The 19,671-nt window shown below is 37.8% G+C and overlaps 1 protein-coding gene across 2 annotated transcripts; it reads left to right on the top strand.

Annotated features, from left to right (window-relative positions):
- The first annotated feature begins 14,585 nt into the window (after positions 1-14,585).
- Positions 14,586-18,752, top strand: LOC147513119 (4-hydroxy-tetrahydrodipicolinate reductase 1, chloroplastic-like). Of its 2 annotated transcripts, none has more exons than XM_086596146.1 (9): positions 14,586-14,905; positions 15,120-15,363; positions 15,435-15,672; positions 16,262-16,395; positions 16,493-16,567; positions 17,281-17,382; positions 17,931-18,040; positions 18,132-18,219; positions 18,305-18,752. In XM_086596146.1, the coding sequence occupies exons 2-9, from the start codon at positions 15,130-15,132 to the stop codon at positions 18,371-18,373; spliced, it is 1,050 nt and encodes a 349-aa protein (XP_086452272.1). In that variant the 5' UTR covers positions 14,586-14,905; positions 15,120-15,129; the 3' UTR covers positions 18,374-18,752. The 2 variants fall into 2 exon arrangements, with proteins under 2 accessions (XP_086452272.1, XP_086452271.1); XM_086596145.1 differs by having other exon boundaries at positions 14,740-14,971.
- The last annotated feature ends 919 nt before the right edge of the window (positions 18,753-19,671 follow it).

Consider the following 19,671-nt stretch of genomic DNA (forward strand, 5'->3'; position numbering starts at 1 on the left):
GCGCCACCGGGCTTCATCTTTGGAGGGTTCTTTAACATGTTCTTGTTCTTGATGGCATTGAAGATGTCCTCATAAGGATGAGTTAAAGTGGTAAAGTCCCTATCTAGCGGGGGTAGTTGCTCATTTCCTGACATGTCGCCAATATTTTGCCTCTTGGACTTATCTTTATAGGAATTCCTGTCGACTGACTTGTGCTCCGACTGTGGTTCCTCAGACTTCCTATCATCATAATGACTAGCATAGCTCCTACCGACAAGAGCGGAGGTGACACTGATTATCACTCTTTTATGAGAAGATTTCCTATCCAATTGGTCCTTTTCTAGTTCCACATACTTATCGATCCGAGCATGCAACTCTGTCATGTTGATCGTAGGCTTCTTTTTCTTCAAGGATGTGTATAGACCAGAAGTGGGATCTAATACCTTTCTAAAGGCCACAATGCGACATTGTCAACATGCAATTGAACCTTATTAAATCTTTTGGTCAAATCCCTAATACGCTCGTCCTTCCAGATCTTCATGTCAAACAGTGCATCAGTGGTCTTAATGCAGGGCTGGTTGCAACTAAATTTCGCAATGAAATTGATGGAGAGCTCCTTAAACTCGTGAATGCCGCCCCTGGGCAGCTTCGTGTACCAGATGAGTGCCAAGTTTGTCAAACTTGAAGCAAAATACTGACACAAATAATGATCTTCCTTAGAAAGATCCACCATTGCTTGACGATAACTGAGCACATGAGAGACCAGATCTCCTTTGCCATTAAATTTAGAGAACTTCAGTGGTTTATAATCATGGGGGATGTATCTGCTCATAACATGTCGTGAAAAAGGAGTTCCAATGTCTCCCTTGATGGCTGACTGAACGACTGACTCATTCATCTTAGTTGGTTTCGAACCTCGTAGTTCTTCCAATATTTGCGCCTTGAGCTGCGCAAGAGTAGTAGGTTCATGAGTGGGAGTTCTTTCATTGTTGTACCTCGAACATGGACTCTCATAGTTCTCATCCCGATGATGACGCGGTCCAGGTTCCCAAGATCGAGTGGAGGAGTTTGCAAAACTGGATTGGGGAACTGAGGGATTCCGAGGCAATAAAGGTTCCCTTGGAACTGAAAGTCTTCATCGTACCGAGGGTGACCTGAGAGCTGTGGATTTCGAGCAAACACATTTGAACGTCCATCCCTAGTACCTCGAGAACCATAATACCAAGAGAAGTTAGTTCCGTGTGAACTCGAGTGTCGGGTTGAATCCAATTCTGGATTATAATCCAAATCTGGTTGGTCGCTATGGTACCCAACGAAGTAGGGGATATAGGGCACAAGGACGTAACCATCACCATGGTCGAGACTTGGTAGCTAGAATTGCCCCTTCGAGTTTCCATCAGCAGGCAACACTCTTGGAGGTGAACGACCCTCCTTCGTACGATAGTAGTCTTGGAAAAAACGCAAACGAACCTCCTGTAACGCCCGTATTTTTAAAATACGTTTTTATCAATTTATTAATTAATTAAATTAATTATTTTCAAAATTCGTCGGATTGGATTAGGGATCGTGGGCTGGTTTTGGGCGAAGTGCATGTTGGGCTTGGGTTTGGACCCAAGTATATAAACACATTGTTCTGGAAAATAGGGTTAAGAGAATAATAAAATATTAAAAATGGGGGCAGAGCTTGAAGCTCGTTTGCTCGAGAGGTGGAGTGCGACGGCTCGGACTCGGAGGAATTTGTCACACCCCGAATTTCGACAGAATTCGGAAAAACATTATTTGTCCCCGACTCTTCGATCTCCGAGGTGTGACGCACTCTCCACTCCCAAAAACCCATAAACAGTTTAAATATGCGGATAATTAAAACCAATAAAATTTTTAACTTAAACAAGAGTCATCTTCATTATAAAAATTTACAAATGAAATATACAAAAACATTGTCTAGACCGAAAATCTATATCACCTCAAAGGAAAACAAAACAAATCCACGAGATGTAACGCTTAACATAAAACCACAAGCAAAGAACCACTTTTTTCAACACTAAACTGTCAAAACTTATCAACTATGTTCATTGAATGAACACACCCGATAAGCAAACATGCAAATCGATTCAACATTATAAAATCTTTGGTGTGAGTAGCCCTAAAATACAACATATAATTATACATATATATACACAATACATACGGCAGTTAGTTCCTCCACCGAGGCGCCTTAACTTTCAACAACTAATACAACATCCTTAAGTACAATAATCTCGGCAGGTAGTTCCTCCACTGAGGCGCCTTATGTAACGCCCGCATTTTTTTAATACGTATTTTTATAATTATTAATTAATTAAATTATTTATTTTTAAAATTCGTCGGACTGGACTCGGGATACGTGGGCCTGGTTCTTGGGCCCGAGTCGGTGTTGGGCTTGGGTTTCGGACCCAAGTATATAAACACATTTTTCTAGAAAATAGGGTTCAGAGAATAATAAAATAATGAAAAATGGAGGCAGAGATGAAAGCTGGATTTCTGGAGGGTGGAGCGCGACGGTTCGGACTACGGAGGATTCGTCGGGTTTTAGTTCAGGTGAGTAGCTATTTTTGCTAGTTCACCGAAGTTATAGTTTTCCTATATCGGTATATAGAGTTCTGTTTTTACACTGCTCATTCTTTGGTTTTATTCTACGTCGTATTTGTCGTGTTAGTTAAAAACTTTAAACTCTAAAATTTGTTTTGAATCCAAAGCTCGACAAAATTTGTTAATGGTAAGCCCCACCGCAGCCAGACGTCGGCTTGTGTTTCGTGTACACTCTGTTTGGTCGTGGTTTTGGAACTCTGAACATAGTACTGTCACAGCTTTGTAGCCGGCAGTAATGGCATCGCCAAACCGAAACAGAGAAAACGTCCCCATGGTTTGGTTGGAACTTGTTGTTGGGGATGGTTAGTGTGTTGGGAGAGTTGGGTGTTGGGCTGTTGTTGTATGCGGGCTGGGGTGAGTTCGAAGCTTGAAGGTCCATCAATGGCGGACGCCCAGACGTCCTCCAGTAAATCGTTTTTTTATGTGTTTGATTGTTTTGTTGATTATTTGATATTGTTGTGGGTGGTTTGATGATGTTTGGGGGTAGTAGGGATGGATGGGGGCTGTTGGAAGCTCCCAAAACTCATTAATGGCGGCGGGATTGATTTCCAGATCTAGTTTGGTGAAGTTTGGATTTTAGGATTTGAGGTTTTAGCTTTTGTTAATGTTATAGGGGTTTTTGCAAGGGTTAAAACCGATTGGTTTTTTTTGGGTGGTCGATTGGAATGGTGGTGGTCGGTTTTGGTGGGTGGTGGTGGAGAATGGAGAAGAGAAGATGATGCGATGGAATGAATTTTGGTTTTGGGCCTTGGGCCAAAACCTTAAGTTTTGTTTTAGGCGGTTTTGTTTTAGTTGGGCGACCTTGTTTTGTTTTTAGTGGCTAGCCGAAATTTCATGGTAGTTGGGCCGAAATTTCAGTTAAATTTTCGGACCACATTAGTTATGTTGGGCCAGTTCTCTTTGATATTAGTTTTCGGGCCGAACTCATTTGTATTTGTGGACCAGTTCAATTTAAAGATTTTTGGACCGAACCACTTAACTGTTTTTTGGGCCCGCTTTAATATTGTTGGGGACCACCCATAGGACTTAAAATAGATCCAATTGGGTCAGGTAGAATAAATAAGTGGACTTTTAGACTTTCGGGTTCTAAGGTTTGGGCTCCGCCTGTTGGGTCCGAGCCATTACCTTTGGTCATGAGCCCATGAGCCATGCACCTTTGACCTTAGCCATGAACCATGGCTATGACCCTGAACCTGTCGAACATGGAAACAACAGTTTGACTTTGACGATGACAATTTGACTTTGACCATCGACCGTTGACTTTGACGGTTGACTTTGACCTTTGACCATGGCATGTTGACTTTGACTTTGACCATGACATGTTGAGTTTGACCTTGACCATGATGTGTTGACCTTTGACCTTTGACCGTTGACTTTTGACCGTTGACTTTTACTGTGGAATGTTGATTTTTCTAGTTTTTCACATATTTGATTATATAAAATATTGTCGATATTATATAACTTGGTTGGTCATTATCTAATTTAGATTTGACGTGAGTAGTGTGTAAAACATATATATATTGGGCTTTGATTGTGGATTGTGGATATTTTATTCATTCACGTTTTATGTGTATATTATATAGACACATATAGTAATAAAATGTTGTGGAAGATATAATTTGGTTGTCATTATCTAAGAAAGATTTGACATTGATGTTGTGTATTTTGACACGTGACGATATTGAGATATTAGGAGATATTATATTCCTAATACGTTATAATAAAAATGTATGTGATACGTTGAAGCATTGTGACATGAGATAATATGCTGGGATATTTATATTAATGCAATATCTTGGAGAAATGTATATACACTCCATTATTTTATATGTGAGATGCTAATATAGTATTGGTGAATATTTGTCCACGGGAGTGTGGTGTAGTGCAATAATATATTGGCACGTGAAAGAATGAAAGTGACTATGAGATATAATTGAGATGTTTATAGATATTATGGCTTAGTGCAATAAGGTAATTGACTGCCGCGTGATATAGTAGAAATGTTTATGAGTCATTAATGTATGACTTTTTGAATAAATTACGTAACGAAAATCCTAGAACGACTACCACAACTCATGTGATTGGCCCTCCGGCGTTTAGGTTAATCCGAATGGCCTTCGGCGGCTGACTTCCGGGCGTTTCAAAAATTTGAATGGCCCTCTGGGGCGAGCCGAATAGTGGCTTGATTATTCCGTTAATGAAATATAGAGCGATGATGCATAATATTTTATCGAATAGTGGCGGCTTACATAGATTTGGCTTCCGTGTGAGGATTTACGGTGTGTGGCATCCCTTTCGTGGTGGTTACGCGCGAGTGGCTCATTATGTAAGGGAGGCATGTGGATGTACATGTTCGGCGTTGGGTTGCGATCATGGTAGCGAGGAAACTAGGTAAGACATAGATCTGACGCGTGATTTTAGGGACATAATTAAAGAAAACATTAATTAATATAATTATGGTAATATGTTTGTTAATGATGTATATGTAGATAGATGATTATATATGGTTTTGGGAGAAGGGTGGGTCAAACTAATTACTTGGAAGAGACGACCCACTCTCGTGATTGAGCATGAAATGAGGCATGCGATATAATATGTTTGTTTGGTTATTTGTTTAGTTGAACCGGGCGCCTTGATGGAGGAACTACATGCCTTATTTATTATGTGTATAGTTTGTTGTGTGGTTAGTGGGAAGTTAAAACCTCCGATTGGAGGAACTACCTGCCTTAATTATTACTCTTAAGGATGTTGTATTTGTCGTTGAAAGTTAAAAAGTACCTCGGTGGAGGAACTAAGCGCCTTGTGGATTGTGTTTATATTTGTATAAGTATATGTTGTTTTAGGGCTACACACAAACAGCATTGTTTATAATGTGACCCGATTTGCATGTTTGTTTATCGGGTGTGTTCATTAAATGAACATAGTTGATAAGTCTTGGAGGTTTAGTGATGAAGAAGATTGGTTCTTTGCTTTTGGTTTTGCGTTAGCATTGCATCTCGGGATAAGTTTTGTTTTCCTCGAGGTGATATAGATTTTCAGTTGAGATAAGGTTATTTGCATTTTCATTTGTAAATTGTTTTTGGTAATGAAGATGGTATTTGTTTAAGTTAAAATTTTTATTGGTTTTAATTATCCATATTTTAAAAACCATTTATGGGTTTTAGGATTGGAGAGTGTCACACTTTCGGAAATCGAAGAGTCGAGGGGACAAATAATGTTTTTTTTCCAGCATTAAATTCGAGGTGTGACACCTTAACTTCCAACAACTAATACAACATACTATCACGCATCATAAATAAGGCATGTAGTTCCTCCATCGAGAGTTTTAGGTTCTAACTAAACAAATAACCAACCAAACATATTACCATAATTAGATTATTTCGGGCTTTCTTTGCGTGTCCCTAAAATTTCACGTCATATCTATGTCTTTACCTAGTTTCCCTGGCTACCACAATCGCTACCCAACGCCCGAACATGTACATCCACATGCCTCCCCTTACATAATGAACCACTCGTGCGTAACCACCACGGCGGGATGCGCGACACCGGATAAATCCTCACACGGAAGCAATTATGTAAGTAATGCCACTATTCGGCATAAAATATCGGCGTCATCGTTCTATTTTGCTTAAAGCGAATAATCAAGCCACTATTCGGCTCGCCGCGAGAGGCCATTCAGATTAAGCGAACGCCCGGAAGGGCCCGAAGGCCATTCGATTAGCGAAGCGCCGGAAGGGCCAATCCATGAGTTGTGGTAGCTAGGGTTCTAGGATTTTTCGTTCGTAATTTATTCAAGTGTCATACATTAATGACTCATAATAAATCCACTATATCGCGTGCAGGTCAATTGCCTTATTGCACTAAGCCACAATATATAGAAATATCTCAATATATCTCATAACTATTTTCATACTTTCCGCGTGCCAATATATTATCAGACTACACCACACTCCCCGTGGGCAATATTCACTCAATACTATGCTACCTCATAGTAGCATCTCACATATATAATAATGGAGTGTTTATACATTTATTTCTCCCAAACATATTGCATTATATATATATCCCAACATATTATATAATGTCACAATATCAACGTCAAATCTTAATTAGATAATAACCAACCAAGTTATATAATATCGACAATATTTTATTACTATATTTGTCCATACAAATCAAATAGGTGAAAAACTGGAAAAATCAACATTTCATAGTCAACGGTCAAAGGTCAAAGTCAACCGCCAATGGTCGGCCAATCCAAAGTCAACCGTCAATGGTCAACACATCATGGTCAAAGTCAAAGTCAACATATCATGGTCAAAGTCAAACTGTCGTTTCCGTGTTAAGCCGGAGTCAGTGGTCATAGCCATGGTTCATGGCTAAAGGCAAAGGTCCATGGTTCATGGGCTCATGACCCAAGGTAAAGGTTCGGACCTTAAGTGGCCAAGCCCAAACCTTATATTGAAACCGGGTCCACAAATTAATATGGGCGGTCCAAACAACGGATTAATCAGGCCTAATAACTAACTAGTGTTTAGGCCCAAAAACTTATACTGAACTCGGCCAAAACATAATTGGATTCGGCCTGAAAATCTTTAAATTAAACTGGTCCAAGAAAACTAGTTAGATTTTGGCCCAACCACTTAATCTAAACCGAGCCCAACAACTTAAAATAGAATCCGGGCCCAAACAAAACCAAAAGAAACTGGCCCAAACAAAACAACCAAAATCGGGCCCAAAAACTTAAAACTAAACCGGCCCACAACTTAATCAAAACTGGCCCAACAAAACAAAACAAGGTCGGCCCAACCAAAACCAAAGGCTTTGGCCCAAGGCCCAAACCGATTTACTGTTACTGTTCATCTTCTCCAACAGCCTCCACCACCAGCCCAAATCGACCACCACCAGCCACCACTAATCCCCACTCGTCCCAACCAAATCGAATATGACGAGAATGAAAAACCACACAATATTTACAAAACAGAAACCCTCAAATCAATCAATATATATCTTCTTCGAAATTAGATCTAGAAAAAAATTCGAACCGCCATTAATGGCTTCTCCAAGCTTTCACAGCCCCTATTCGACCGCCCTCACCCACTCAAACACACCCCCTCTTCAACCAAACCTTTGGGGTGTAATCAACACCCAACCCGAACCTCCAAGCCCTCAACTGCCGACGCCATTGACGTCTCCTCCAAGTTCCAACAGCCCACCCAATCATCAAATCAGCCATCCACATCCAATACAAGATACCCAACACTTCAACAATAGGAGTTTACAAACCAAACAAGGAGTTAAATTATACAAAGCGATTTACGTGGTCGACGCCATTATCGCTCTATCGAAGCTTCGTGAGCGAAGCCCGACATCAACCAACGAATTTCAACCAACAAATTCCCCAAATCCGCGGTTCGACTAAAAGTATTGACCCAATATCAATGTCGGCCGGTATAGATAATGCGATACCCTAGTTCGACAGTTTAATTACAAATCCGAAATTCAACAAAGTTTAATGATACAAATGGCACGAAGTCCAATACAGCAGAATAATGAGCAGTATAAAAAAAACAGAAACGGTATACGCCGATATATGTAAACTACAAATCCGATGAAATAGCAAAATAGCTACTCACCTTTTATTAACAGCTCGACGAATCCTCCTAGCCCGATTCGTCGCGCTCTAACCTCCAGCAAACGAGCTTCAAGCTCTGCCTCCATTTTCATAATTTTATTATTCTTTGAACCCTATTTTCCAGAACAATGTGTTTATATACTTGGGTCCGAAACCCAAGCCCAACACCGACTCAGGCCCAGAAACCAGGCCACGTGTCTCAAATCCGGTCCAGCAAATTTTGAAAATAAATAATTAAATAGATAAAAACGTATTTTTAAAATACGGGTGTTACAGAATTCGTAGGTGCTGTTCATACAGGTGAGTAGCTATTTTGCTATTTTACCGGATTTGTAGTTTACATATATCGGCGTATACTGTTTCGGTTTTTTATATGTTCATTATCCTGTTGTATTGGACTTTCGTGCCATTTGTTTTATTAAATTTTGTTAAATTTCGGATTTGTAATTAAACTGTAATACTGTGATACTGTGTTGTTGGAACTGTGGAGCTCTGTTCAAACTTTGAACAGGCGTCAATGGCGTCAGCCTCACAGAAATCGTCCAACATAGTTTTAACTCTTTGTTTTGTGTGGGTTTTAAACTCATATGGTTATGTAGTGTTGGGTATATTGTATTGAAGGTGGATTGTTGATTGGATGATTGGGTGAGGTCGGGTTTGATTTTTTGGAGGCTGTCGAAGGTGGAAACAGTTTTATGGCGTCGTCTGCCTTATGTGGGTTGAACTCAGTTTGATTTAAGCTTAGTTGTTATTGGGGATGATGGAGTAGTGTAGTAGGTGTGAGGGCGGTCGAGTGGGGGCAGTGAAGCTTGGAGGGAGAAGCTAATGGCGTTACTGCCATTACTGGGACTTGGGTTCTTATGCATTTTTAAAATCATTTGAACTGTTTTTGTTTGTTTTGGTGGGTGGTTGATGTATGTTGGTATGTTGGAATATGGATGGGGCTGTTGAATGGTGGTGGAAGCCATTAATGGCTGATAAACTTTCTAGATCTAGTTTGGAGGTAGGAGATGGAGTCAATAAATCGAGTTGGAAGTTAATTAAAGTTGTGGGGTTTTCACCCACACCATTTTCGGCGATGTTTGTTTGGGGTGGTGTGTAAAAGGTTTTGTGGTGGCTGGTTTTTTGGTGGTGGTGGAGAACTGCTGGAGGAAGGAGATGACCGAATTTGGGCTTGGGCCTGGGTCGGTTTCCTTGGGCCTAAACCTTTTGTTTGGTTGGGCCAAAACTCAAATTTTAGGTGGGCCGAAATCTAATTTAAGTGGTTGGGCCCTTTTCTATTTGTTTTGTAATTTTTGGATCAGTTTAATTAAAGTTTTTGGACCGAACCACTTAACTGTTTTTGGGCCCGTTTCTAATATTGCCTGGGCCAGTCCATAGGACTTAAAATAGATCTATTTGGGTCTTTCACTATTTAGACTTTCGGATTATGAGGTTTGGGCTTGGCCAGTTGGGTCCGAACCATTACCTTGGTCATGAGCCCCTGAGTCATGCACTTTGACCTTAGCCATGAACCATGGCTATGACCCTGAACCTGTCGAACACGGAAACGACAGTTTGACTTTGACCAGGACAGTTTGACTTTGACTAGGACAGTTTAACTTTGACTATGACAGTTTGACTTTGACCAGGACATGTTGACTTTGACCGTTGACTTTGACCTTTGACCGTTGACTATGAAATGTTGACTTTTCCAGTTTTTCACACATTTGATTATATGGACAAATATAGTAATAAAATATTGTCGGAAATTGTATAACTTGGTTGGTCATTATCTAATTTAGATTTGACGTGAGTAGTGTGTAAAACATATATATATTGGGCTTTGATTGTGGATGTGTGGTACATTTAATTGTGCTGCTACGTTTTATGTTGTATATTATATGTACAAATATAGTAATAAAAATGTTGTGGAAGCTTGTAGAAATTTGGTTGTCAGTATCTAGGAAAGATTTGACATTGATGTTGTGTATTTTTGACACGTGACGAGATAGAAACTTTAGGAGATATAATATTCCTAAAATGCAATATCTTTGAGAAATTTATATAAACGCTCCATTATTATATATGTGAGATGCTACTATGAGGTAGTATAGTATTGATGAATATTTGCCCACGGGAATGTGGTGAAGTACAATAATATATTGACACATGAAAGAATGAAAGTGATTATGTGAAATAATTGAGATATGTCTAAATATTGTGGCTTAGTGCAATAAGGTAGTTGACCTGCACGTGATATGGTGGAATTTTATTATGAGTCATTAATGTATGACACTTGAATAAATTACGTAACGAAAATCCTAGAACCTAGCTACCCACAACTCATGTGATTGGCCCCTTACGGCGTTTGATTAATCCGAATGGCCTTCGGGGTAAGTAATGTGATTGGCCCTTCTAGCGTTTGATTAATCTGAATGGCCTTCGGTAAAGTAATGTGATTGGCCCTTCCGGCGTTTGTTAATCCGAATGGCCGCCGGCGTAAGTAATGTGATTGGCCCTCCGGCGTTTGATAAAATTTGAATGGCCCTCTGGCGTAGCCGAATAATGGCTTGATTATTCCGTTCGCAATATAGAACGATGATCGCATAATATTTTATGCCGAATAGTGGCATTACTTACATAATTGCTTCCGTGTGAGGATTTACGGTGTCGCGGCATCCCCGGGGTGGTTACGCGCGGAGTGGTTCATTATGTAAGGGGAGGCATGTGGATGTACATGTTCGGGCGTTGGGTAGCGATTGTGGTAGCGAGGGAAACTAAGTAAGACATAGATACGGCGTGATTTTAGGGACACGCAAAGAAAGCCTTAATTAATATAATTATGGTAATATGCTTGGTTGATTATTTGTTTAGTTGAACCTAAAAGCCTCGATGGAGGAACTACATGCCTTATTTATTATCGTGATAGTTTGTTGTGTGGTTAGTGGAAAGTTAAAGCGCTACCGATTGGAGGAACTACCGCCTTAATTGTTGTGTTTAAGGATGTTATATTAGTCGTTGAAAGTTAAAGCCTCGATGGAGGAACTAAACTGCCCATTATGGATTGTATATATATATATGTATAATTATATGTTGTATTTTAGGGCTACTCACACCAAAGATTGTTTATAATGTCGACCGATTTGCATGTTTGCTTATCGGGTGTGTTCATTAAATGAACATAGTTGATAAGTCTTGTGACAGTTTAGTGATGAAGAAGATTGGTTGCTACTTGTGGTTTTGCGTTAGCATTGCATCTCGGGATGTGTTTTGTTTTCCTTAAGGTGATATAGGTTTTTGATTGAGGCAATATTATTTGTATTTTCATTTGTAATTTTAATTAAAGAGTTGTTGAAAGGAGATTTGTAAGTAATCAGTATTTAAGAATTTTTGAAATGAATAGGACTTTTGTATAATAGAAATTTTTATTGGTTTTTAATTATCCGCATATTTAAACTGTTTATGGGTTTTTGGAAGTGGAGAGTGCGTCACACCTCGGAGATCGAAGAGTCAGGAACAAATAATGTTTTTTTCGAATTCTGTCGAAATTCGAGGTGTGACACCTCCTGTCGACCACGTTCGGCCATCACAACATCCATAATGGCTTGGTTGGTTATGGCAAATGGGGGAGTATCGTCATTGGGTTCATCTTCTTCACGCCCCTGTCCAAAATGACGATCTCTTCTGCGTTCAGATTGTCTTTGAGAAATAACATATGGGTTATTGATCTCATTATTCATCCCTCATTACCTTGATTCGCAGATTGCTCTTGTAGTAACCATGATTTTGAATCAAAGTGAAAAAAATTATTATATTTTTTAAGAACAAAACCCAAGAAAAAGTTAGTGGATAAGAGAACCTATAACCGAAAAAAAAAAAAAAAAAAAAATCAACCAAGAAATCAAATCAATTCTTTATGGTACTCCACAGACGGCACCAATTGTGTGGTGATTTTTCCCAATCTAGAAACACAAGTATTTTGTTGATGATCAAAGAACAATGAGAAGTATTGAATCAAGAAGAAGAAGAGATCTAGAAGATGATGAGTTGAACCATGTTCTTAATGGCTGCCTACATATCATGTGAAGATGAATCAAACTCAAAGTGTAGTTCAACTATTCTATTTATAAGCATAGATTAGGTTTCCCAATTAGTGTTTATATAACTAGGAGACCTTTTCTTGTTAAGTCTCATCTTGACTCTTCTAGAAGTCCCATGTTTCCCAAGTCAAATAGGTCTTCCTTACTGACTTAAAACAACAGAAAAACATGTTTAGATTCGGAGTAGTAGTTAGAGCTCTGAGCATGGTAATTGAGCTCCGAATTTGGAGTTCATAGTTAGGAGTTGGTTATACGAACCTACTACTCCAACTAGTTCCAAAACCTACGAACCTCCTCTTATTGTCTCACTTCCGAACCTAGGAAGTGAGAGGATTTGGATTTGAAATGTGTTTAGTACTTTTTACCCACACCAATACCATATCCGAGCCTTAAGAAGATGCTGTCACGTGTTACATATCTATTTGCTAAAATATACACACACAGTTAGTATCTAGATTAGTTTCATGGGTTTCAATATTTATCATTGTATAACTTTTATTTCCAAATTCTTAATATAAATTTATGTCTTGAACAAAAACGTCTCTTGTCATAAACACGTATAACTTGTATTCCTCGTCACTCAAATGAAAATATGGTATGACAGACAAACGAGAATTTATTTGTGTACCTGAAAGGATTGTACATGCATAGTACAAAATATTAGGATATGGGTATTTATCGATACTCAATTTCTAGATATGTATCGTAGATATATCCCTCTCTTTGGGGATATTTGACATTGTTTCACATGCAAATATCGTAGATATATCCAAAATATCGACAAATATCATAGATATTGTGGATATTTCTTGATATATCATGATATATTATTTATATTTATTTAAAATATAATGGTAAATATTAAATAAAATTATTATATACACAAAATATCGCTAAATATCGCTAAATAATGCAAATATCGTCAAAATATCACCAATATTTGCAGTCGTATATATCTCTTAACATATCGTGATATTTATATATCTTTTTCTAAAATCTGGATAGATATTTCTAAATATCGCGATATATCGGGATATTTTGTATTATGTGTACATGTAATACGAATCTACCAATGTAGGTCATTGCAGGATTAATATTTCCTACTGGACTCTGCGTAATGGTTTAAACAATTTTATCACTTGCAAGAAAAAAAAAATGAAAATACTCTTTAAAGGCATAACCAATTACCACAAAGCAAAGAACAAACATGTATACTTGGTTCTTCAAGGCAATCATTCACTGGTTAATTGGTTCATTCCAAATGTTTTTATGAACACATTAGCATATAGCAGATTCACATATCTCGGTGGATTCCACTGTAAATAAGGGTCTATTTTTCTCTAGTTCCATCTCTTTACTGAATTATTTATGATTCGTATCTTATCTGCACAATAAAATATATCAAGAAACCTAAAAAACCAAAAAAATCAAAGGTGCCGTGCTAAAATATATCATACAAACCTTTTGCTACTTCTAATCCATCATTCATTTTGCTTTTAACCTGACTTTCCCCGTTTTACTTTTTAGTGCTTGTATTGAGTCGTTGTAATGAAATACGCTGATACATGGCATCTTTAATGTTGCATTCCTCAATCTAAAATGTTAAAAAAAAAAATCGCCCTAACAATCAAATTTGGTTGCTACATCAAACTCCTAGAAACTAGATTCATAAAATAATTACCAATGTATCAGGTTTTAGAATAAGATGCCATGGCTACCTCATTCAGTAACAATCAAACGAAATAATGTGGATCTTTTCAAACGGCTTTCAGTTCAACACATCGACTAGGTGCAAACCCTCGCACACATGACCCAAGTACCTAACCCTATAGTGGTTCATCATACTAGCCACTGTGCACGTGGTACCTACGTGGGCTCTACTGATTTTTAAAAAAAAAAATTATAAACATTAAATTATTATTTTATCTCTCAAAAAAACAAAAAAAATCTGGAAATTACCAAATTGTTTCTAGGACATACACCAAAACACTGTTACTCAACCCCTATATTTTCCTATATACTAGCCACTGTGCACGTAGTACCCACATGAGCTCTACTTAGTTTTTTAAAAAAAATTATAAACATTAAATTACTATTTTACCCCTAAAAAAAGAGAATTACCAAATTGCTCTTGAGACGTACAAGATATTTTATCCCTCAAACATAAAGAAAAAAAATTACCAAATTACCCCTAAGACGTACACCAAAACACTATTACTCAACTCCCACATTTTTCTATATACTAGTATACTGCTAAGCAATGGGAGTGAGCAGAGTGGGAGAGGAAGATGGAGGAGTGGAGATTTAGAGTGTCTGGAGAGAGAGGAAAAGGGAGAGTGAGAGAGACGAAGAGAAAAAACAAAAGGGAATAGATGAGGACACATTGACAGAAACCAACCAAGTTGGTTTTTGTCCGCATAACCCGTCCCTTCTCTTAAAATGTTTGCTCCGCTCACGGATTAAAGATATTAAAGATATACCGGTTTTGTGATCCGATATATTCCGACATAACCTTCAGACAGTGGAATCTGTATCAAAGAGTTTCGGACTGACTTGGAACCTCAACCGGCTGCTACGACCAGTAAGATACAAAGGCAACCCTCGTTTTTGATCTCTAACACTGTTTTTGGCTCTAATTATCTCTCGAGTAGGCAAATTTAAATCTCTCTTTTTTTTATTATTTAGCTATTCCTCCTTTATGAGTTTGAAATTATCAAACAATTTAACAAATATATTTACCCCACAGACTATAATCTACGTTTCTTCAAATTAGAAGTTGACGTTTATTTCTACAGGTGTTGGCAAATGGCGGTCAATCTGAGTACTAGAACAACAACACCTATTATGAATCTCATATCTCAATACGATATCATCCCCAGTTCTATATCTTCCTTTTTCACTCCCAAGACAAAGAACAAGTGCACGTTTTCTACAAATTACCGGTTACCTGTTGCAGCTCAACAACAACAAGGAGAGATATCTTCCGCATTGGAATCACTACACTTGCAAAAAGAAGGCCTTGATTTCCCTACTATTATGGTTGGTTTTCTAATAAATAAATATATTATATTGATACTTGTCACACGATTTAACAAGATACTCTTTTACAGCTGAATGGTTGTAGTGGCAAGATGGGAAGGGCGGTTATAAAAGCAGCGGTTTCTGCGGGAATTCAGGTGGTTCCTATATCGTTCTGTAGTGAAGAGGAGTCTGGGAAGATAGTAGAAGTAGAGGGGATGAATATTCATTTACACGGTCCTTCTGTGAGAGGAGCAGTTCTTGCATCTGTCTTTGCTGCTCATCCAAATTTGGTTGTCGTCGATTATACCGTTCCTGATGCCGTCAATAGTAAGTATTTGTGGGTAAAAGAAAATGCAAATTGTACAATTTAGAATTATTAGGAACCAGATGTTCCGACACAAATGACTTATTAGTAGTTCGTGAAAGCATAGCTAATTAATATCTTAGTTTATGCCTAAGATATATGGATTGGATAACTGTATCAAGGAAGAAGTATGTAATGTATATTGAGCTCTATTCAAATTGTTTGTTTATGATTGAGAGGAATACAACATTGTAGTAGGAAATAGCAAGAATAGTAGGAGTTCTTATAGCAATCCACATGTGACTAAAAACTTCATTTGTCAACATTTTTGTATATGATATCCTATTCGTTGATCTTGACAATAGTTTGCTTAATTGTTGTTTTATCTGTCTTTATTTTGTTCTGAATTGTTAGAAATTTTTTCTAGAGCCAGGATTGTGTACTAACAAGAGGAAAAAGGAATTATGCATTTAGTATCTTACATGCAGCTAACTATAATTTCTGTTTATAAACTTTTTAATCAAGCAGTAAATCATATAAGTTTATTTTTTACCATTTTAATTATTGTCATTTATATATCTCAATGTCTAAACTATGGAATCTGATTTGCAGACAATGCAGAACTATACTGTAAAGTTGGAGTGCCTTTTGTAATTGGAACTACTGGTGGAGACAGAGAGAGCCTGTACAAGACTGTGGAGGATTCGAAAGTTTATGCTGTAATATCACCACAGATGGGAAAACAGGTAATTGAACCTTAAATTTCTATGGTGCAATTGGATATCTTTCTTGGTTTGCATGTTATAAGTCCATAATGAAACTTGTTGGCATTGACTTCTTTAGGTCGTTGCGTTTCTTGCTGCTATGGAAATAATGGCTGATCAGTTTCCTGGAGCTTTCTTAGGTTATTCTCTGCAGGTATGATATTATTCTTGATGGATTGCCCATCCCTCTGATCGTCACTATTTCTATGTGAGGCCTGTGAAGTTGTGATCATGGATCGCACTATCAAAAATATCACTTGGTTATATACATTGTCTTTCAGGGTGCCCAGTACTAATTTATTTCACAATTTTGTAAGCACTCAATGCCTTCGTTTATGGTGTGGACCAACTTATTAAAAATCTATGTTGATTTTCAGAAACATGATAGTTTTAGGCAATTTCCATAGATCATTCCATGGGTCTGCTACATGTGATACACAACTGCCTTAAAATTTGCATTGGGACCTATTGTTCTCACCCCGGACACAACATCCATATTCTACGTATCTCAAGGTGGATGCGGAGTGATTTATTGACATGGGCCTACACCATATTGGCAGAAACAATTGTATCCAGCAAAATGCATCCGTCCTGTCGCTTCTTGTTTCTGAGAAAAATATATTTTGACAGGGCAAAAAAGACAGTCTTCCTTTGCCTCACTATTTGAAACGAGAATGGGAAATTTTGCATATTTTGGCATCATGTAGGTGCATGTAACCATCAAAGCACCATTTTACTTTTGATGTCATTGACATTTGTGACACACAAAAGTGTGGATGCACATTGTTTCTGAAAGACGCCTTGCATTCCATTGTTCTGATGTTGACATCATGAGGGTCATAATTCGAACCTTACTAATCCATCTAGGTGATGGAGTCTCATCAAGCGAGCAAATTGGACACATCTGGAACTGCAAAGGCTGTCATCTCATGCTTCCAGAAGTTGGGAGTCTCGTATCAATTGGATCAGGTATGTTTATATACCTCGCTTAGTTTGCTAATGAACTTTGTCACATTCTTTTCCTTTCTCCTTTTCTATTTATCCCTCCCCCCTTCTCCACTTGGCCTAGAGTGATGGAAAACTAAAATTCAAACTTCTGTGGGAATCTTGTAGCTCCTCATTGCTCTTGGCTGGGTCCAATTTTTAATTTTTTTTATTAGGTTAAAATGTGTTACCTAAGTTGGATGACTGGATCAGATGCAAGTCCATGCAAAGTAGACCTACCCTACATTTGTAATATAATCAGATAAACCTGTCTTTCCTAAAGATTTGATAAGTCCAGTCAAAGTATGTGCAAGTAGTGTCCAGTGTCGACCACCAATACCACTTTTTGTACATCTCTACGAGTTTTTATTTGATATTCAATGGTTCGGTTGACACCAAAGATTCAAATTATAGCTTGTATGGTACGATATATTTGAGATAACAATCATCGTTGAGCCGTGAATAAGTCTACGTTACAGCTTTTGTGTTTCCATATTTCTCAGCTGCTGACAAATAATTTCTCATTTTCACAGATACAACAAATTCGAGACCCTGAACAGCAAGTCCAGATGGTGGGTGTCCCAGAAGAGTACTTAAATGGTCACGCGTTCCATATGTATCATCTGACATCACCTGATGAAACGTAACTGACTATCCTATGCATTTTTTTCAGCTTGTTGTTGACTGCTGAAGTCCTTTAAATCTAATACACACCAAAATTCGTGTTTCTGCAGAGTTTCTTTTGAGTTCCAGCATAATGTCTGTGGTAGGTCAATATATGCAGAGGGTACCATCGATGCTGCCATTTTCCTGGCGAAGAAGGTGCCAAATCCTACTCTTCATTACTCGTTCATTAACTTATTTTCTTGTGATATATCTCATGGTGGAAGTAATTGCTCATATGCAGGTTCAATCAAAGGCAGATAAGCACATCTACAACATGATTGATGTATTGCGTGAGGGCAGCATGCGGTGATAGATATTTTCTGATTGCACGTAGTTTCTATAAGGATGTTGTAATGGTTTTACTTAACAGGGCTAATGTGTTCGAGCCCTATGATTTTGAATATTTGATATGGCTGGTGAGTAGCTATTGGTTGTAGACTTGTAGTAGAAACTTTTGTTTCCTTCTTTTTGGGTTGAAGGGATGGAGGGAGGGAGAGAAAGAATGGCAGGGGAAGGGACTGTGTAGCGGAGAATTTAGGACTAGACCTTACATATTGAAGATTATAGGTGTCGTGTATCCTATTGAAACTAACGATTTTCCTTTTGTAATATTAAGTTGTCACCTGGACACCTGCTATTGAAGTTCTCTCAAGCCATTTATTTTAGAAAAAAGTTTTAGTGCTCCCTAATTTGATCTCAGTTGTTGCTTAGTAGCTGGCATCACCAGTCATTTGACCAGAAGTAATGCAAAATTTGGTCTTCATCTGGTTTCTTTTTACTCTTGAGTGGTTGCAGGCATAAACAATTCTCACAAGACAAGTGAAAATGAAGAGGCAATTGCTTTTCTCATGATAACAATTCTCTACTGCAAAATGAGTTTTATCCATGGGAGGGTTTTAGGGACATTTTTATCTTAACACGTAAACAAATTCAAAATCGTTAGGACATTTATAAGTTTTGGATTTGGCTAATTTTTTGTAGATATGATTTCCTAACTATTCTAAACATTGTCAAAAAAAATCAAAAAATTCTAAACTTGTCAAATGTAGTTAACAATTTACAAAATTTGGTTAATTGTAGATCGTTCATTTTTACCATTTTCGATACTATATTTGTCAAGTTTAGAAAATTTTGATTTTTTTTATTATTTGTTACAATGTTTAGAATAATTATGAAATCATATCTACAAAAATATTAATCTAATTCAAAATTTATAAATATCTTAACAATTTTAAGTTTATTTAGGTGTTAAGATAATCTATGTCCTAGAACCAGTATCAAACACACGCAGACTCATAAGAGCATTTGCAATGCAGGTGATAGAGGGGGGGAAGTGATAACTATCACCTACTTTCCTCTAAAAGTTCGGTAATGGGGGTGATAAACTTCGGTGATAGTTTTCCGAAGTTCAAAACAAAGTGAAACCTTCCACCGAAGTTTATCATCGACTTGTTAACCCGGACGGGATGTTGGATTCCGTCTCGTGTTTTTTAAAAAAATGGGTTTTTTTTCGGACGGGATGTTAGATTCCGCCTCGCATGATTTTTCGGTTTTTCGATTTTTTTAAATTTCGGGACGGGATGTTTCATTCCGTCAGATTTTTTTCAT

The sequence above is a fragment of the Coptis chinensis genome, chromosome 3 (assembly GCF_015680905.1).
Source record: "Coptis chinensis isolate HL-2020 chromosome 3, ASM1568090v1, whole genome shotgun sequence".
NCBI lineage: Eukaryota > Viridiplantae > Streptophyta > Magnoliopsida > Ranunculales > Ranunculaceae > Coptis > Coptis chinensis.

Coding starts and splice junctions, on each gene's coding strand:
- LOC147513119 (XM_086596146.1), top strand. CDS start 15,130: ATGGCGGTCAATCTGAGTACTAGAACAACAACACCTATTATGAATCTC. Junction 15,673..16,261: donor CGTTCCTGATGCCGTCAATA/GTAAGTATTTGT, acceptor TCTGATTTGCAG/ACAATGCAGAACTATACTGT. Junction 17,383..17,930: donor TCTCGTATCAATTGGATCAG/GTATGTTTATAT, acceptor TCATTTTCACAG/ATACAACAAATTCGAGACCC.